Here is a 21,292-nt window from a genome sequence, read left to right as displayed (position 1 = left end):
GCGGAGATTCAGAGGAGACATGATAGAGACATATAAGATCATGAAGGGCATTGAGAATGTGGAGAGGAACAGATTCTTCAGCCTATGGGGCACTACAAGAACAAGAGGGCACTCGGAGAAACTAAAAGGGGACAGGTTTAGAACCAATGCTAGGAAGTACTTCTTCACTCAGAGGGTGGTGGATACCTGGAATGCGCTTCCGGAGGGTGTGATAGGATAGAGTACTTTACAGGGTTTCAAAGAGAAATTGGATAAATTCTTGAAAGAAAGAGTTATTGAAGGATATAGATAGGGAAGATATAGGATAAAGAAAGGGTACAGTTAGAAGGATATAGATAAGGAAGGATAAAAGGGATTGAAGGATATAAAGGATCATTTACAGGTCATGGACCTGATAGGCCGCCGTGGGAGCGGACTGCTGGGCGCGATGGACCTCTGGTCTGACCCAGTGGAGGCAAATTCTTATGTTCTTTTGTAGGTACACAGTGGTCCTCAGTAGCCATGTTGTCAGTGTAGGCTTTTGCAGTTTCAACAAAGCAAAACCAAGAAGAAAAAATCTCTTCTAACAAAGGAAAAACAAAATGTAAAACCAAACAGCATAGACAACTGTCAGCAGTATTCTCCCCAGAAATTTTTTCCAGCTGGGTGGCATGAAAAAGTAGCCGAGTGGGGCGGGACAAGGAAATCTGGTGATGGGGAAAATTAAATGTGTACTATTTTTATTAATTATTAATTATTTTCCAATGCCCAATATGATTTCCTTTTTTAAGGTTTGACACTTGTGCCAGAATATTTTTATTAAATTTAAGAAGTATCCAATTCTCTCTCTCTGCCCCTTCCATCTACTGTCCACCCTCTCTCTCTTCCCCTTCCATCCACTGTTTACCCTCTCTTCAATACGGCATCTTCCCTCTTTCTATGTCCCTTCAATAAACCATATATCCTGTGCCCTTTCTCTCCTTTGTACATGATTCATTTCAGCTTCACCCCCTCTCCATTTTTCTGTCTCCACCCCCTCCTCTATGCTTTTCTGTCTCCTCCTGGAGAGGCCGCTGCTAGCCTCTCCAATGTATTTTAAATGACCTTACACCGACAACTCAATTGCTGTATATAATATATGTTTAATAGTAATAAACAAAAGACAGCTTACATTGATGCATCCAAATAGGATATAACAAACAGCATTTAGGCTAACGGAAGAATAACACAAAGTACCGGTATGTTATGTGCTGCCTATTCCGTTCTAAAGCTTAAGTCAGCAGGTATGCTACTTTTATACCCTAGTTTAGTAGCCTAGGGTTAAGAGTACTACCTGGTTACTAATTGCATACTTGGAGTCACCTTTGACAGCAAATTCAATTATCACCTTCATATTAGTACAGTGGTCCATCGGTGCTTTCACTGGCTGCGCATGAATAGAGCCTTATCCAAATAGCTAGAACCAGCTTCCTTGAATATTTTAATTCACTCCCTGGTGATCTCTTGTATAGATTATTGCAATAGCCTTTACAAAGGCAAAACAAAAAAAGAAATCAGAAGACTTCAGATAGTACAGAATACTGCATTAAAAATCATATTCAATGCAAAAAAAAAACATGACCACGTCACTCCTCTTTTACATAAAGCTTACTGGTTATCAGTAGAACACAGAATCACCTATAAAATACTTTTGTTAACTTTTAAAATCCAACAAAATAACCAACCAGAATTCATTAATAATCTTATCCCATATAACCCTTCTAAGGCTCTTCGATCATCAGCTCAAAATCTTTTCTCTGTTCCATCACTAAGATTCATAAACACTATGAGATCTTCTATTTTTTCTGTGATTGCTCCTTCTCTCTGGAATAGTATTCCAGCTTACTTACACAAAGAATTAACTCTTAATCAATTCAAGACAAAGCTAAAGACATTTCTGTTTATTGATGTCTTTGAGATTTAACTGCCCTTTTAAGGGCAACTTAGAATGATTTTATTTTATTTTATTTTTATTTTCCCTTAAATTGTTATCTTTTATCTTTGAAATTGTAGTTCATGCCTATTATCCTCTTGTTTCCATCTGTTATGGTTTTATGTCTCCAAAAGTCTGTCGCCCCCTGTCTTTTTAAATTTGTATTTTAACTACTGTTTTCTTTTATGATTTTGTACACCGTCTAGAAGGCTGATTAGGCAGTATAAGAAATTTTAATTAAACTTGAAACTTCTATTGGATTGTCACGCTTGTCATTTTTGTTGATTAGATGGTATACATACTGGCAATTGAGTCATAATGAAGCATGGTGTCACTTGGTGTCAAATATGACTTCTCTATTTTCCCTAACAATGCATTCTTAATACTTAGGTCAATGATCCCTGAGGGTGGGCACCCTCACTCTCCCCCTCCTAATCTTGCTTATAGATTGTCAACAGCTTTATTTACAGATCATGTAATTTTGACCATGTCATTGTGACCTGACATTGTGTCTTTCCTGTGGCCCAAGCATTTCTTGGAATGTCCCAGCATAGAACATCCACCATTTGTCACAGTCAGCAGATATTTGCCAGCTTCTAGGGCAAAGATGAAGTCCTTTTGTAAAAATATTATTTATGCTGACAGGAAATTATGCACTTCTTGCTCAGTTCATAGACCTTATGGTAGGTTTGATTCAGCAGCACAAAATCCCTTCTGAAGGTTTCTAAGGGTCTTTTTCCCTCTCATACCCCCCTCCCCTATGCTCTGTCATCTCTCTCTTCTCCTTTCCTTCCTTCTTTCCCACTCCACCCCATAGTCTGGCATCCTTATCTCTTTCCCTTCCGTACCCCATGCTCTGGCATCTCTCTCCTCTCTCTCCCTCCTTGCTCTGGAACCTCCTCTTCCTTTCCCTCTGGTCTTGCATTTGTCTCCTTAGTTTCCCTTCCATCCCCCCATGCCCTGGCATCTCTCTCATTTCCTTCCACCTCCTCTTCCATTATCTGGCATCTCCTCTGCTTCCTTTCCCTCTCTCCCTCCTTCCTTCCTTTCCCCTGGTCTGGCATCTATCTCCTTCCCCCCCATGCCCTAGCATCACTCCCTCCCCCTCCATGGTCTGGTATCTTCTTTCTTTTCCATCCCTTGGTCTTCCTTCTCCCTCCTTCCCCCCAATTGAGTGCAGCAGCAGCATTTCTCTTCCCCTTCCCCTGTCTCACACACCATCGGCAACGCAGCATTCACAACTCGCTGCTCTTGCTTGCTTCAGGCCTTTCTCGCTGCCGGGTCTCACCTACTTTCTATTTCAACAAAGGCAGGACCCGGCAGTTAGGAAGGCCCAAAGCAAGCAAGAGCAGCAAGTTGTAAGCTTCTCTCCCTCCTTTTGACTCCCTCACTGCTCTATCTCCTGCCTTATCCTGTAGCAAATTGAACTCATGCTTCTGGGCTGTAATAGTAACACTGTGCCTGCCGGCTTCCCTTCTCCTCCCTCCCCTCTCATGACATAACTTCTGGTTTCAGAGGAGAAGGGAAGCCGGCATGCACATTGTTACTGTTAGAGCCCCGGAGCATGGGTTCAATTCGCTTGCTGGCGCTTTAAAAAAAAAAAAGGTCAGGCTGAGGTGGGAGTCATAAGAAGATAAGAATCACCTTACTGGGTCAGACTATTGGTCCATCAAGCCCAGAAGCTTGTTCTCACGGTGGCCAATCCAGGTCACTAGTACCTGGCAAAAAGGAGTAGTAATATTCCATGCTACTGATCCAGGGCAAGCAGTGGTTTCCCCCATGTCTTTCTCAATAACAGACTATGGACTTTTCCTCCAGAAAACTGATCATGATCAACTCATGTATGTCCCCAGTAAGAAGTCTCTAAACTATTTTCCTCATTTCCTTCTTCTTGACACACGACCCCTGGCCTGGACATGACACAGAAATACCAGCTGTCCTGGAGAATTAAGTCACTGAATTCCTCACTATTGCTATCAACTAAAAAACTCTCTAACCTCTTGGATATGGGCCCTGCATCGAGGATTGATTTATACTTCCAGCGGCTCTTCAGGCTGTGCCAAGTCAGCCTGGGGAATCCCCAAGCCAGTGAGAGGGGTTTTATAAAATGTTGAGCAGCGGCACCAGGATTCGTGACCTGACAGCCGGGCACTCACCTAAATTATCCAGGCGCAAAAGGCGCTAGGGAGAACACTGGTCAGTCCACCAATCGCAGAAATGCTGTTTGAGGAAGCCAAATGTTTAATGATAAAGGAATTTGCTTTGAACATTTGACCTTCCTCAAAAATCCTTTCTTCCAACTGTCTCTGCTGTGTGTTTTTGCAGTTTGAACATACTACACCATTCTATGTGTATGTGTGGCTGCATATCTACTGAGTTTGGTTAACACCCTACATAGCTTTGAACCATGGCAACAACTTCAATAAGAGTTGTGCAAATTGCAGTGGCTGCAGAACATGTTGAGGGCTAGGATTAATACATGAGGATGCACTCAAGCCCCCATTATTCTGCATCCATAGACCTGCTAATCCTCCTGCAAGGGTGGATGTAGAGTAGAGTCAGGACATTTCCCCATATAACGTCTCCATATACTACACCAGAGGTTCTCAACAAACGGTATGCAAGACGCTTCTTGGGGGTACATACTGCGCAGGCCTCCCACCCCCCTTCCTGCTTAATGGCTGCTGGGGATTCCATGCCCTCTTTCCTGCCTGCCAGCCTCCGCCAAAGTGGCTGCTGGGGATCCCATGCCCTCCTTCCTGCCTGCTTCCCTCTGCCGAAGCAGACCCAGAAGGCTTCCCTACAATGTTAGAGCTGATGTCAGAGGGAAGACTTCTGGGTCAGTGGGGGATCCCAGTTACCTCCTTCTGGGTGGGCTGCTGCTCCTTCCTGCCTTCAGCAGCACTTGTTGCAGGGACACAGGCAGCCGCTGTACATGGCTGACCTGGAAGCTCTCTCTCTGACTTCGGAGAGAAGGCTTCCAGATCAGCCACGTGCAGCACAACTACCCTATTGTCATTCAGAGATCGTAAAACGTCTTGGGGCATAAAATAACACCAAGTTAGAAAGATATGAAGGCTGTAGCTGAAATAATGCTCTATGTGCCAACATCAAGATCTTAAATTTGATCCTAAATTCCATTGGTAACCAATGGAATTTTTAAATACAGATGTGTCACATGATCACGAATATATGCAGGGGCCTAATAATCTAATCGCAGCATTTTGTACTATTTGCAAGCGTTTCAGCTGTCCTAACCCAATACCTGCATATACTAAATTACCATAATCTAACTTCGACAATACAAAGGCATGAATTAACATATACAATGATTTCTCATCCAGAAAATCTCTAATAGCTCTAAGCTGTCTTATTGCCCCAAATCCTTTAGCAACAACGGTTGAAACCTGTTCCTCAAAAATAAGATGACAATCGATTATAATCCCCAAGTACCTGAAGCTATTTACTAGCTTTATATTATGATTATTCAAAGAAATATCTATTTGAGGTGTTGTCTTATCTCCTGAGATACAACATGTTATAGTCTACGACATATTTAAAATCAATTTATGTTCATTCAACCATTCTCCTATTCTATTTAAGCTAACTATAAGAGGACCTAAATCTAAAGTTGCAGGTCTATAGACTAATAAGATGTCGTTTGCATAAATATATGTACTGATTTCTAGTTCCTGAATTTGTCGTGTCAAGGGACTCAGAAAAATATTAAATAGAACTGGTGATAAAGCTGACCCTTGAGGTACCCTACAATCTAACGATTTATCCTGAGATATTGATCCCTCAGTGACCACTCTAAAAGTACATCCTTGGAGAAATGCTGGAAACTAGTCCCAAACTATTCCTGTTAAACTAATCTCATGTAAGAAGTTTAGTAAAAAACCATGATCCGGTGCCGGTCCACAGAAATTTCCTGCCAGTCCACAGGGCCAGCACATGCATCAGGCCCAAAACAGTGTTCTTCAACCACCGGTCTACAGTGCGATCGATGCATCGTTATCTTCGAGCCAGCTCCCTCTTCCTCACTATTCATTGCATAAAGCCAAGGGCAGTGACTCCTACGTGCATCCTGCGCCTGAACCGGAAGCCTTCTCTCTGACGTTACAGAGGGAAGGCTTCCAGATGAGGCTTGGGATGTGCAAGGAGCCGCTGCCTGCAACTTTGTGCACTGCATCAGTGAGGAAGAGGGAGCCAGCCTGAAGATAACACTGGGGGGGGGGGGGGAGCATTAAATGGCCAAGTGGGAGCTTTTTTAACATATTTTTCCAATTTTATTAATTTTATTCACATATTTATTTTATCTTGATGTATTTATTAGAATTGTATGTTAGACGCTTTCCTGTTAGACGCTTAGAACCTTCCCGGTATGGCAACATATAAATAAATTATTATTATTATTATAAGGCATCGCATAAAGGGAGGGAGACAACAAAGGTAGGGGGGAAGATTTTATTTTTGAATTTAGTGATTGAATTATGTCAATTTTGAGAATTTACATCTGCTATCAGTGTGCTTTGGGTAGTTTAATGTTGTGGTTAATAAGATTATATTGTGTATCTGTGAAAAATGAATGGAAAAAATAGTGTTACAATTAGTACTATTATGGGGGCGGGATCTGGGGTGGAGATTGGATAGAGATGGGCGGGGTCTGGCCCACGATTTAGCCCAGTGTTCTTCAACCGCCAGTCCACGGACCAATGCCGGTCCATAGGTGTAAAAAGGTTGAAGAACACTGCAGTAGATCAAATGAATCAGATCTAATGACACTACCATTGCAAAGTTCCCCCCATCCAAGATTGAGTGAACCTCACTAAGAAAGCCTACTAGCACTATTTCAGTACTATGCATTGATCAAAACCCTGCTTGTCTTGGGTTAAGTACATTTGTTGATTCGATGTAAGACACCAGCTGTTCTAAAACTATCCTCTCTGTTAATTTCGCTAAAAACCAAAGATTAGAAACTAGTCTATAACTAGCTGAAGGTAGGAAGGAATGGCCCAGCTGGACAGCCCTGGAGCGAGAAAGTAGGAAGAGAGGGGGAATGATCTGGGAGAAAGGGAGGGGAGGAAAGGAGTGCATTGGGACATGGGAGGAGCATGACTTTGAGATAAAAGCTGAAAGGCAGGGAGGGAGGCACAAACTTGGGACACAGGAGGGAGGGGGCATGAACTTGGGACACAAGGGAGGAGAGAGGGAATAGAAAGGGAAAATTGTTGGGCATGAGTGTGTGAGTGAGGGAAAGGGATGGTGCATAAGGGGAAAGGAAGAAAGGAAAATTGGGCAAAGAGATAGGAGTGAGGTAGAGATGCATGAGGAATAGAAGGATGAGAGGGAGAAATGTTGGATATGGTGGTGGAAAGGGAACAGAGTGACAGATTGAAGGGGATGCAAGGGGGAGGAATGTTGGACATAGTGATGGAGGGAGAGATGTGGCATCCTGGAGAGGGGTGATAGAAGGAGAATTGGGCAGGAGCTGGTGGGCAGTGGTGATAAATGCTGCACATGATCCAGGGGATAAGAGAAGAAGAAATGTTGTCAATAGGGGTGGCAGAGAGAGGAAGAAAAGTTGGACTCATGGAGGGACAGAGAGAGAGATGTTGGTTGGGGAAGGGAATAAGGTCTAAAGAGAAAGCATGCAGGAGGCAGAAAGAAAGAAATATTGGATGCACAGTCAGAAGGAAGTGCAACCATAGACTCATGAAATTACAAGACAACAAAGGTAGGAAAATATTTTATTTTCAATTTAGTGATCCAAATGTGTGAGTTTTGAGAATTTATATATGCTATCTATGTTTTGCACTATATTTGTCTATTTTTCTATACTTGTTATTGAGGTGACATTATATATTTTAAAGTAATCTGCCTTGTCCTCTGGAAAAAAAATGAATATAAATGATAATTAACATTTTCTCTCCATACAGTCTGCTTTGGGGTTTTTTTTAATTTTGTGGTTACCATAATGTATTAATAACATTATATTGTGTGTATATGAAAAATGAGTAGAAGAAATTGCATTACAATTAGTACTACTATTTTTAGGGGGGGTGGGGTCTGGGGCAGAGCTTAGGCAGGGATACTCGGTTGATATTTGTTAGACTTAGGGGGTATTTGGCTTGAAGAAGTTGAGAAACACTGTACTAAACTGTGCAAAATATAGTTAGGATATAATGTTAGGGGGTCCATCTAGCACTACCCTTGGAACACTGGCCAGAGAGATCAGCAAGCTTAGGGTTACAATATGGTTCCAGAAAACAGAGGATGGATTGAGACATCCAGGTTTTACTCTCTTATTACATTACATTACATTAGTGTTTTCTATCCCGCCAATACCTTTCAGTTCTAGGCGGTTTACAAAAAGAGCTGGCTTGGGCATTCCCAGGGAGCTTACACGAATTGAAGACTAGCATGAGCGATGGGATCTGGGGAGGGTTTATAAGGTTTTTGTTAGCTCATTTGACAAATGTTTTGAAAAATATAGTTTTTAGTTCTTTCCTGAATGTTTTGTAGTTGGTCGTCTTGGTTAGTAGCTTGGAGAGGTGGTAGTCTATTTTCGCTGCTCTGGTGGCTTGTAGTTCATCATATCGTTTTTTTGCTTTGTGTGCCTTTTGCTGAGGGATGGGTAAAGAGAGCCTGTGTTCTCCTTGGTCTTGATGTGTTATTTCTGATCAGGTAGCTAGGACCAGTTCCATTTAGGGCTCTAAAGAGGGTGCAAAAGAACTTATATTGTGTGCATGCTTGTATTGGGAGCCAGTGTGAGTCTTGGTAAGCAATGGTAATGTGATCGTATTTTTTCAATGAATATATCAATCTGAGAGCTGTGTTTTGCACCGTTTGTAATTGTTTTAAGGTATAGGTGAGGCATGACAGGTATAGGCTGTTAACACTAGTCCAGGAGGCCCAGGATTAGTGCTTGGACCATGAGTCTGAATTGTTCTTTGTTGAAGTATTTTCTGATTTTTCATAGGTTGCACATGGTTGCAAATGCCTTCTGGACCGTTTTGACTATTATTATTCCCAGCAGTTTTAGGTTGGGTTGTAGGGGGTATAGGATGGAGTTTAATTCTAGGTTTGTTATGGAGGGTGTTTTGTTTTTTTCTAGAAGTAGGAATTTGGTTTTGTCTTGGTTCAACTTTAGTTTGTGGTCTCTCATCCATTGTGATATTGTTTCTAGTGTTGTATGCGTTTTGATTGTTGTGTCATTGATGGATTGGTCGAAAGGCAAGATGATGATGATATCATCTGCATAGCTGTATGAGGTTATGTCTAATTTGTCTAGGCATGTGCCGAGTGTGGCTATGTAGACATTGAACAGTGTTGGGGATAGTGGCGAGCCTTGGGGGACTCCGCAAGGGTTGTTCCAGGTTTCAGATTGTTATTATCCATCCTATTGCTTTCAATAGAAGTAAAACCTGGATATCTCATTCCACACTCTTTTTTATGGAGCCATTTAGTAACCCTAAGCAAGCCTGCCAGATGCTAAATAAGGTGCAGCCTAGTAGTAATCATTGGTAAGTTCTCCAAAATTGCTAGGCCAGCCATGTCAAACACCAGCTCTAGCAAGATGCATATTTCAACTCGGACATATTTTCTACTAACTAATTAGGCAATTACAATATGTTTTCCACTCACAGGGGAACCTGTTGCTCTTAGGATGACCATATGGTTGTAGGAAAAATAGAGGATGACTGAGATATCCATTCAAAGCACTGCAACTAAAATCCAGATGTCTCAATCCGTCCTCCTTTTTCTGGTGCCCTATGGCAATCCTAGTGAGTCCTCCTTTTATTGGGATTGTTAGGAAATAACCAGGTTATTTGCAGGCTCCATGAACCATGTACCATATCTATATATGTACTGTACTGTAAATTACTCGCTCCCTCTCCTGTGACAATTACAGACTGTGACTTGCAGCAGGAAAAATTAGCTTGCAGTACTGGTTTCTGTTGCATCCCCACCCACACATGGAGATACCCACATACATTGCTATAGGGATGATAGCAGGTGGTCCTCAGTGACAGAAGGTGTATGGGAACTAAGAAAGAGACAAAGGTGGAGTAGAAGAGAATATAGGAATTTGAATCTGTTTAACAATGCCATGACTACCAAATCGAATGCAAATAATATATTTCATACTACACCTCATTACCAACTGTCCTATAGAAAATTGTATCTGTCTTTAAAAACAGACACCTTACTTCCTGATTTTGTAACTGGTGCTTATGTCACTGACACCGATTACAGAATTGCGCCTGCCCTATCGAGGGATCCCTTGTCATCAGCTGATCGCTGCAAGGAAATCCCCAATCAGCTGAGCCAGCAGGCCTCCCCAAAGCCGCGACTGGCTCAGCTTATCAGGGAGAAAATACCTCTACCATGATCACTTGAACGTGGACTCCTCGACATATACCACAAAATCGGCAGGAGGGATGTCCACTCCATCCTGCAGCTGACCACCCCATCATGATTGGCAGGAGGGATGGCCACTCCCTCCTGCTGACACCCCCTGTAACTCCCGCCCCCCTCCCTTGAAGACTGGCAGGAGTGATGCTCACTCCCTCCTGCCAACACCCCCCCCCCAGAATACCCAATGATCCCTGTTGAACACCGGTAGGAAAGATGCCCACTCCCTCCTGCCGACAGCCCCAGAACCCCTGATGCCCTCTGAACACCAAGCCCCCAACACCTTCCCAAACCTCTAGACCCCACCATGCACCCTAAGCCCACTCCAACTCCCCCTAATCTTTGAAAGTCCAGTTGGATACTCACTTCATCTGGCCAGCAGGCCTGCCTCTTCAAAATGGTGGGCCTTCCCTTTCCCAGTGCATCATAGGATGTACCAGGGAAGGGCCTAAGGCCCTGATTGGCTATGATTCCTAAGGTCTCTCCTGGGAGTGGCCTAAGACTCTAAATGGCCAAAGACCTAAGGCCACTCTCATGAGAGTGGCCTTAACCATCTGAGTCAATCAGGTCAATTAGGCATCTGAGTCAATTAGAGCTTTAGGCCCCTCCCCAGTGTATCCCAGGATGCACTGGGAAGGGGAAGGCCTGCCATTTTGAAGAGGCAGTCCTGTCGGCCAGAGGGAGTAAGCATCCCTCTGACTGGACTTTCTTCAAAAAGCATCCTGTCTCTGGGTTAAAAAAAAGTGCATCCCGATTGGCTGCCAGACAGCGGTAGGACGCCTATTGCCACTTACAATCGGGATGCCCTTTTATAGAATCTGCCTCCATATAGAAATGATCAAATGTAGTAATAATAGTAGAAGGGTGTGGGCATGTCTCTCCTTCTCCTCTTCTTGTGTCCTGGGTCTTCAAAGTGCTACAGGTTATTTTGCAGAGGAGGGATAGTGATGTGTGCTTCTCTTCCTATGTCTGCAGACTGTTATAAAAGAAAATCGTGGACATGCAATCTCTCTCCCTCTCTAGGGCAACTTTCAAGAAAGTGAATATTTACTCACCATGGTCATTGTATCTTGCTAGGTCCTTCTGGTCTATGTAGAGGTCATGGTCAGTGTCCAGCTCCCAGAATTTACAGTAGATCACATAGAAGTGTTCATAGGAAAAGTAATCTGTAATCTGGTTAATATCTTCCTCCTCCTCTAGTAGTGCCAAAGTCTGCAACCATACAAATATGACCCATAACCAGAACATTAATTAATCCTCCCTAAGGCAGTGAATATAAAATTACAGTGCAGCACATGGTTCACAGTGATAACAGTAATTAGACATATTACTTACATTTCCTCTTCTGAAAGAAATTCCAGGATATACATAGATCAGGGCCATGCAATGGGGGTAAAACAAATTAATTTTGTATAGTTTCCTAGGTTGTTTGCAAGCTTGTTTCATTTTGTTTTGTTTTTATAATGTGTTTTAGGGCACAGCTGGGCGAGATCAATGAGATAACAGAAAACAATCAGAGAGACAGGGCAGAAATGTTCAGTCCTACTGAACCAGTCAGAAAACAAGAATTAAGATTACCAAAAATACAAGATCAAGCTAGGTAGGCTACAAAAGGCTCTTAAGAAGCAGAACAACTTTTCCTAGAAAATGGCTACCTGCTAAGGTTCAAGACTGGCTTGTGCACAATAGCTGTTAAAGTGAAAACATGCTGAAATTTAACAGGAAAGAAACTTATTTGGTAGTGGTGGGTTAGACTCAAATTCAGCTGAGTTATTAATTTATTATTTTTATATAACACTTATATTAGTGGTCTCAAACTCAAACCCTTTGAGGGGCCACATTTTGGATTTGTAGGTACTTGGAGGGCCGCAGAAAAAATAGTTAATGTCTTATTAAAGAAATGACAATTTTGCATGAGGTAAAACTCTTTATAGTTTATAAAACTTTCCTTTAACAGTTAAAAGGAAAGATATATAAACTATAAAGAGTTTTACCTCATGCAAAATTGTCATTTCTTTAATAAGACATTAACTATTTTTTCTGCGGCCCTCCAAGTACTCTATTTTTTTCTGCAGCACTCACATTTAAAGTTCAATATCTTTTCTTTCTCAAAACTGGCACATTTCAATCACTAAATTGAAAATAAAATCATTTTCCTACCTTTGGTAATTTCATCAGTCTCTGGTTGCACTTTATTCTTCTGACTGTGCATCCTATACTTCTTCCCTTCTTTCAGCCTCCTGTATGCTTCCTCTCCTCCAGACCTCATTCCCTCCCCCAACTTTTTCTTTCTTTCTCTGATTCCGTGCCCCATTTTTTGCTTTGTTTCTGGTTCCCTGTCCCCCCTCCTTCTTTCTTCCTTCCTCCGTGCCCCATTTTTTGCTTTTTTTTCTGGCTCCCTGTCCCCACCCCACCTTCTTTCTTTCTTTCTTCCTTCCTTCCTGCCCTTCCCCATGCCACCGCCGCCGCGGAATAGGCTGCTGCTGCTGCCGCTATCGGGAACAGCCATCTCCCTGCTGCTCTTCTGCACCGGGCCGACCAACTCTCGCCACCCGACGTCAATTCTAACGTCGGAAAGGACGTTCCGGGCAGCCAGGCAGCAATTGGCTAGCCAGAACGTCCTCTCGACGTCAGAATTGATGTCGGGCCGCGAGAGTTGGTCGGCCCCGCAGGGAAGAGAAGCAGGGAGATCAAAGAACACGGTGCCGGCCTGATCCCCGATGGCAGCAGTGAGAAGGGAAGGGAAGCAGGTTCGGCACCGCTATTCTAGACGAGCCGCACTCTAGGGAGAACAGTGGACCGCCCCCCCCTTGGTACGCCACTGGAGCAGCAGCGTGTCTGGCCGGCTCGTTCGTTCAAAGCCGCGGGTGGCGGGTCCTTGCGAGATCCGTGCCTGCGTCTGAAGCCTCTGTTGTGACATCAGAGAGGCTTCCGATGCAGGAGTGGATAGCGCAAGGAGCCACCAACCCGCGGCTTTGAACGAACGAGCCGGCTGCTGCTCCAAAAGGAAAAGAATGATGCCTCCAGACCGCGGGCCGCAAATAAAAGCTGGAGAGCCACATGTGGCCCGCGGGCCGCGTGTTTGAGACCGCTGACTTATATCCTAAGCAGTTTGAATTGAATAGTAATTGAGGGTCAGACATGATATATAAAATCAGATGTCTATTTGTTCTGGAGTACCACAGGGCTTTGGTTCTTTCTGCTCTCTTATTATTGGATTGTTATTCACTTAGTAATTCCAGATAAGCGATTTTATCAAATTTTATTAAACTTAAAATTTAAAAACTAAAATGATGGGAGCCTTATAGCATAAATCTGAAGACAGGGAAGTTCTGGCAGCTCCACTCTCTGATCTTATCAATACTTCTCCAGACTTGGGTGAAGTCACAGAGGACTTTTAAAACTGTAAATAGTGAGGTTTCTGGAATCCAACCTATTGCAGGGCACAAGATAGTATAATTTCACCAGAGGCAGATTTTGTTAGTGTCCTACATAGCCTAGAGTTCCATACAGATGACTTAAAAATAAAATGAGTGTCCTTGTAAAAGCCCTAAAGAAACTGGTTGAGTTGAAGGTCGCAGAGGGTAGTTATAATCGTACACTCTGAGGAAAAAGATGTTATAAGTGGAGTGCCACAAGTTTTGGTTCTTGGTCCAATACTTTTAAACATTTTTTTAATCAATATTGCTGAAGGACTGTCTGGTCAGATTTAATAACATAAGAATTTCCACTGCTGGGTCAGACCAGTGGTCCATCGTGCCCAGCAGTCTGCTCACGCGGCGGCCCCCAGGTCACAGACCAATGCTCTAAAGAGTCCAGCCTCATCTAGGTACATTCCAGTTTAGCAGGAACTTGTCCAACTGTGTGTTGAATCCCTGGAGGGTGTTTTCCCCTATAACAGACTCTGGAGAGGGTGAACAATCTGTCTTTATCTGCTAAGTCTATTCCCTTCAGTATTTTGAATGTTTCGATCATGTCCCCTCTCAGTCTCCTCTTTTCTGTCAATTTTATGCATAAGTATGTGCCTTAATTGTGTGAATGCCCCCTGCATATATGCTGTTGGAGATATATACATACTGTGGATACAGAATAGCTTGTTTTTGAATTTCTGGCACTTATGCACCTATGTGCACAAATTAACATAAGAACATAAGAACTGCTGCTGCTGGGTCAGACCAGTGGTCCATCGCGCCCAGCAGTCAGCTCATGCGGCGGCCCCCAGGTCAAAGACCTGTGCCCTAACCGAGACCAGCCCTACCTGCGTTCGTTCTGGTTCAGCAGGAACTTGTCCAACCTTGTCTTGAATCCCTGGAGGGTGTTTTCCCTTATAACAGACTCCGGAAGAGCATTCCAGTTCTCTACCACTCTCTGGGTGAAGAAGAACTTCCTTACGTTTGTACGGAATCTATCCCCTTTTACCTTTAGAGAGTGCCCTCTCATTCTCTCTACCTTGGAGAGGGTGAACAACCTGTCTTTATCTATTAAGTCTATTCCCTTCATTTACTTGAATGTTTCGATCATGTCCCCTCTCAGTCTCCTCTTTTCAAGGGAGAATAGGCCCAGCTTCTCTATTCTCTCACTTTACAGCAATTCCTCCAACCCCTTAACCATTTTAGTAGCTCTTCTCTGGACCCTTTTGAGTAGTACCGTGTCCTTCATGTATGCAGTTTTCCAGATGAGGGCGTACATGGCCCGGTACAGTAGCATGATAACCTTCTCTGATCTGTTCGTGATTCCCTTCTTAATCATTCCTAGCATTCTATTCGCCCTTTTCGCCACCGCCGCACATTGTGCAGACGGCTTCATCGACTTGTCGACCAGTACTCCCAAGTCCCGTTCCTGGGGGGTCTTTCCAAGTACCGCCCTGGACATCTTGTATTCATGTATGCGATTTTTGATACCGACATGCATTATCTTACATTTATTCACGTTGAACCTCATTTGCCATGTTGCTGCCCATTTTTCAAGCATGGTTATGTCGCGTTGCAGATCTTCACAATCCCCCTGCGTCTTCACTATCTGAATAACTTCGTATCGTCCGCAAATTTAATCACCTCACTCCTCGTACCCATTTCCAGATCATTTATGAATATGTTGAAGAGAACAGGTCCAAGCACCGAGAACCTGCGGCACCTCACTGGTGACGTTCTTCCAGTCCGAGTATTGTCCATTTACCCCCACTCTCTGTTTCCTATCCGTTAGCCAGTTTTTAATCCACGTATTTTCCGAAGAAGTCGTTCATGCGGAACCTTGTCGAACGCCTTCTGAAAATCCAGATATATAATGTCGACCGAGTCACCCTTGTCTATCTGCCTGTTGACTCCCTCGAAGTGCAGCAAGTTTGTCAAGCAAAATCGTCCTTTGCTGAAGCCGTGCTGACTGGTCCTCATCAGATTGTGTCCGTCAAGGTGATCAATGATGCGGTCTTTTATCAGCGCCTCTACCATCTTTCCCCGTACCAAGGCCAGACTCACCAGTTTATAGTTTCCCGGATCTTCCCTCGATCCTTTTTTGAAGATTGGTGTAACATTCGCCACCTTTCAGTCTTCTGGAATCTTTCCCGATTTGATCGACAGATTGGCTATTAGTTGAAGCAGTTCAGCTATAGTCCCTTTCAGTTCCTTAATGACCCTCGGATGGATGCCATCCAGTCCCGGGGATTTGTCACTCTTAAGCCTATCAATCTGCCTACATACTTCTTCTAGACTGACTGTCAACCTTCTCAGTTTCCCGTCTTCACCTCCAGCATATAGTCTGTCGGGTTCTGATATGTTGTGTATATCCTCTTTGGTAAACACAGACGCAAAAATATGTGTTCAGTTTATCGGTGATGGCTTTGTCCTCCTTTAGCACTCCCTTTGTTCCATGATCATCCAACGGTCCCACCGCTTCCTTTGCGGGTCGTTTCCCCTTAATATATCGAAAAAACGGCTTGAAGTTTTTTGCCTCCTTGGCTATTTTTTCCTCGTAGGACTTCTCTTTTGGCCCCTTTTACCGCTTTATGGCATCTGCGTTGATGCTGTTTGTGCTTTTTCCAGTTTTTGTCCATTTTTGACATTTTCCATTCCTAAAACGAAGTCTTCTTGTCTCTGATTGCCTCCTTCACCACAATAATGAGCCACGCCGGTTCTTTGTTTTTTTTCCTCTTGGATCCCTTGTTGATATGCAGTATATATCGATTTTGCGCCTCGCTGATTGTGTCCTTAAAAAGGGACCATGCCTGCTCTAGTGTTTTAATAGCGCTTATCTTCTTCCCCACCATGAGTCTCATCCCTTCGTAATTCCCTTTTCGGAAGTTAAGTGCCGTGGCTGTCGTTCTGGATCGATGTTTTGTCCCTGCATCCATGTCAAAGCGGATCATTTGCTTCATTTCTTCAAAGGCGTGAATAAATATATGGATAAAAGTGAGCAAGTTAATGTAATCTATCTAGATTTTCAGAAAGCTTCTTGACAAAGTTCTTCATAAGAAAAATAAAAAGTTATGGGATAGGAGGCAATGTTCTGTTGTGGATTAGGAACTGGTTAATGAATAGAAAACAAAGTTAAATGGCCATTTTTTCAGTGGAGGAGGGTGACTAGTGGAATGCTGCAGGGGACCTGTGCTATTTAACACATTTATAAATAATCTGGAAATCAGAATGACAAGTGAGGTGATTAAATTTGCAGATGACATAAAGTTATAAAATGAGGACTATAAAATATAGGAAGACCTTAGGAAACTGGAAACTGGGCATGTAAATAGAGATAAAAATTTAAAGTGGACAAATTCAAAGTGATGCACATTAGGAAGAATAACCCAATTCATAATTATTTGATGCTAGGGTCCACCTCAGGAGTCAGCACTGAGGTATCATCATAGACAATTGCTTTGCTCTCCTATGCTTGCTGGCTCACTCCACCTTCCCTAACAACCACCTCCAGACACCCTACTTGGTTTTTTTCCTTGTTCTTTCTTTTTCTTTTGCTATAGTTCACCTTGCAACTGTATATTTTTAGTTACTTCAAGTTCAAAATTAATTTTACCTGTTTTAACCAGCTCTCTTGCTGTCTTGCTCCCCAAAGGGACCGCCGCCGCAAAGCGGCGGCGCTGTTGACTCCGCCCACTTTCCACCACCGGTAGCGTTACCTACATATCTGCCTGCTTTGCGGCGCATGACGCAAAGGCGCGCGCCAAAGGAGCGCACCTAAGGAGCAGGTCCTGCTCCTTTATGCGCTCCTTCATGCAGCTACTTCATGCTTTAACTCATCTCTTTCACAATACTTCTTTCACTATAACATTATACAACTTTCTCCCTCTACTCGGAATCCTGCTTCTTATATACAACTTCTTAATTTCCCTTCCTCTACTTCATACCTCTCTCCATCTTAATCCTTCTGTCCCCCAACTTTCTGGCCCTAAAACAATGGCCTCTATCCCCACCATATTGGGGCCGCCGACCTCCCAAGAAAACCCCCCATTCTATCCAAACTGAAATTCAACCAAGACATTACATCTCCATTCCAACTTGTCCCTCTGCTAGCCTTCATTTCAATCCACATTGCTCCCCCCCAAAAAAACTTAATATAGGCCTGGTAAATGTTTGCTCCATAAAAAACAAATATCATCTAATCCATGACACCATTACCCAACACAATTTCCAAATTTTATGCCTTACTGAAATCTGGCTAACTCAGGGAGAGGAAGCCTATATTACCCAAGCTTGTCCTTTCAACTTTAAGGCAATTTTTCAACCCCGCCTGAACAAAAAAGGAGGAGGCATAGCTGTTATCTATCATACCTCAATCTCCCTCCAGCCTAATACCTCCAACTTATTCTCTAATGCTCCAATTGAAACTCTCCAATTTTCCATAAAACACTCTTCTCCTCTTAATTTCCTTCTTATCTACCTCCCCCCACCAGTAACTAAAACCTCACTTTCTACCCTTATCTCCACCATATCAGACTTCAATATTGCCTATCCTGATTCCATAATCCTTGGAGATTTCAATATCCATTTTAATTCTCCCAATCATTACAACATCTCCGAACTCCTAACCTTGATCTCTGACCTATCATTATCTCCTCTTATCTCTATGCCTACACACTCCGCTGGTAATACCTTAGACATGATTTTCTGTCCAACTTCTATTAATCATCTTTTTCAAAACTTCCAATTTCATTCTTTACCATGGTCAGATCACACTTTAATTACCTGGCAATTAGACTTCCCTGTACAATCAAGCCATGTCCAACAAAAAAATACCTATATCACCCGCAACACTAATAAAATAACCCTTTCTGCCATTCAAACCTCCTTTGACTTAAACCTCAAAGACTTCTCTTCTCTCTCCATTGCAGAACAATTCTCTCTCTGGGAAACATCCACAAAATCCTTATTAGACTCTCTGGCACCTCAACTAGGAAAAAAACCCACCTCAAATCAGACTAAAAAAAAAAACAACCCTGGTATAATGAAAAACTTGCTCTTCTCCGTAGACAACTTCGTTCCGTAGAGCATAAATGGCGTAAAACACGCCTTAATAATTTCCTTATTCTGTTCAAAGAAAAAGCCTCTCATTATAAAAAAGCCATTCAACAAACTAAAAAAGAATACTACTCTAAACTTATTACTTCCACCCGTAATTCTTCCACCCTTTTCAGTCTTGCTCAGTCACTCTCAAAATATTAAAAAAAACAAAACCTACCCACTACTACCCTGCCATCTGCAGACGAACTATCTCTTTTCTTTGATACAAAAATCAAGGACATTAGATCACACCTTGGACCTTCATTTCCTGCTTCCTCTCCTCACTTCTCAATGATTCTACTCAACTACCTTTCAGCTCTTGTTCAAATTTCAAAATGCCCTCACTAGCAAATCTACTTCTCATTTTACAATCTTTAAACACCTCCAACAATCTTTTGGAGAGTATTCCCCCTCCGCTTCTTAAAAAAAATTATTTTCTTTTTTCGGCCCATACATTTGGGAAATGATATTCAAGTCTCTCTCCGACAGTCTCGTACCCACTGCTTGGAAAACAGCTCTCGTTTTTCCAAAACTCAAACAACACAACTTAGACTCTTCTCTACCTAGAAATTACCGCCCTATTGCTAATCTACCCTTAATCTCTAAACTAACGGAAAAAATCATCCATACCCAACTTACAGAATTCATTGAAAAAACCCACGCTTTACATCCATGCCAAACTGGCTTTCGTTCTTCACACTCAACAGAATTGTCACTGCAAGGCCTCATCTCAACTATACATTCCTACCATGACCATCAAAAATCTGTTATTCTTATTTCTCTCGACCTGTCTGCAGCCTTTGACACTATCGACCACTCTCTTCTTATTAATAGACTCAAAGACTGCAGTATTACAGGTCCAGCTCTTTCATGGTTCACATCTTACTTTAACGAACGTAGCTTTAAAGTCCATGTAAAGAATGAAACTTCTTCAGCCATATCACAAACCTATGGAGTCCCGCAAGGTTCAATTCTATCCCCATTACTATTTAATATCTTTCTGTCTCTTCTTACATTAGCACAATCTATTGGATTCACAATCTTTGCCTATGCAGATGACATACAACTTCTTCACCCAGTCAATACTTCAAACATTTCAGACATAAAAGACATAAACAATAAATTGGACATCATAAATGATTGGCTCTACTCAAATAAACTCTCCCTCAATATTGATAAATCCCAAGGCCTCCTACTTCCAATCAAAACCTGCGAATCCTTATTGGGAAAAATTTCTATCAAATCCACTCCAATACAAATGGAAACAAAAATAAAACTATTAGGCATCATTATTGATAGGGATCTTACTTTCCACGACCATATTAGTTCGGTTGTAAAAATCTGTTTCTTCAAACTCCACATCATTCGGTCACTAATTTCAATTCTAGATACCGATTCAATTAATATTCTGATTCATTCCTTAGTCATCTCCCACTTAGATTATTGCAACTCTCTTCTTAACGGTCTCCCCCAAAAAGAAATCCGACACCTACAATTAATACAAAACACTGCAATAAAACTCATTTACAAAATAGGCAAATTTGAGCATGTTACTCCTCTTCTAAAAGAGGCTCATTGGCTCCCCATCACTCACCGTATCACCTATAAAATCATCTTACTCTCCTTCAAAATAAAACTCTCTCACCAACACTCATTTCTTGATAAACTTCTCATTCCCCAATGTTCCCCACGCACTCTAAGGTCAACTGACCAAAAGCTTCTCTTTATTCCCTCCATAAAAGATTTTTATTATACCCAGAAAATAAATTTCGCCGTAACTGCCCCTACGTTATGGAATTCTCTGCCACAGCAACTCCGCGATGAACAACTAATCAAATTCAAGATAAGCCTAAAGACTTTTTTATTTTGCGACGCATTCGGCTGTATTTAGACCTACCTTCTTTTTTCTTTTTTTCCTTTTTACTTCCTTTTCTCTTTAAGCAACCAACCGCTTTAACAAAGCGACCCTACCCTATACGTTTTATTCTAACCCCACTTTCTCCTTTTCTTCTTAAATATGTAACTTTTCCCCTCCGTTCCCTTTCACCCTCACTTTCAAGTTTGTCTAGTCAATGTTATCTATGTTCACTCTATTTATTTTTAAATGCCTATTATATCTTTTATTTTTCTTACCCTTTTAAATTTTATTGTTAACCGGCCAGATATTTGTTGATGGTCGGTATATTAAAAACTAATAAACTTGGAAACTAGACAATATTCTGAAATCCTTTCAGTGTGCGGCGGTGACCAGAAAACCAAGAGAAGACAAAGAATATTATGATGAATCTGTATTGCTCCATGGTGCGACCTTACTTCGAGTATTGCATGCAATTCTGGTTGCCATATTTCAAGAGAAGGTTCAAAGACTGACAACCAAAATGATAAAGGGGATGGAATTCCTCTCATATGAGGAAAG

At 42.3% G+C, this 21,292-nt stretch overlaps 1 protein-coding gene across 12 annotated transcripts in view; it reads right to left on the bottom strand.

Moving 5' to 3' along the window:
* Window positions 1-21,292, bottom strand: part of PPP2R3A (protein phosphatase 2 regulatory subunit B''alpha) — a 1,177,159-nt gene that overhangs the window by 494,451 nt on the left and 661,416 nt on the right. For 11 of the 12 annotated variants that reach the window (XR_004540589.1, XR_004540590.1, XR_004540592.1 and 8 more), the window contains one exon: window positions 11,425-11,581. Coding sequence is in view for 9 of the 12 variants with exons in the window: in XM_033957843.1 (XP_033813734.1) it covers window positions 11,425-11,581 (157 nt within the window). In the remaining 3 variants the exon portion in view is untranslated. Of the gene's footprint in view, window positions 1-1,242; window positions 1,505-11,424; window positions 11,582-21,292 lie in introns of those variants that run through there. The other variant, XM_033957846.1, reaches the window with a different exon arrangement.

Source organism: Geotrypetes seraphini, chromosome 9 (genome assembly GCF_902459505.1).
Source record: "Geotrypetes seraphini chromosome 9, aGeoSer1.1, whole genome shotgun sequence".
In the NCBI taxonomy this organism is placed as follows: domain Eukaryota; kingdom Metazoa; phylum Chordata; class Amphibia; order Gymnophiona; family Dermophiidae; genus Geotrypetes; species Geotrypetes seraphini.
This window is presented reverse-complemented; position numbering and strand designations above follow the sequence as displayed.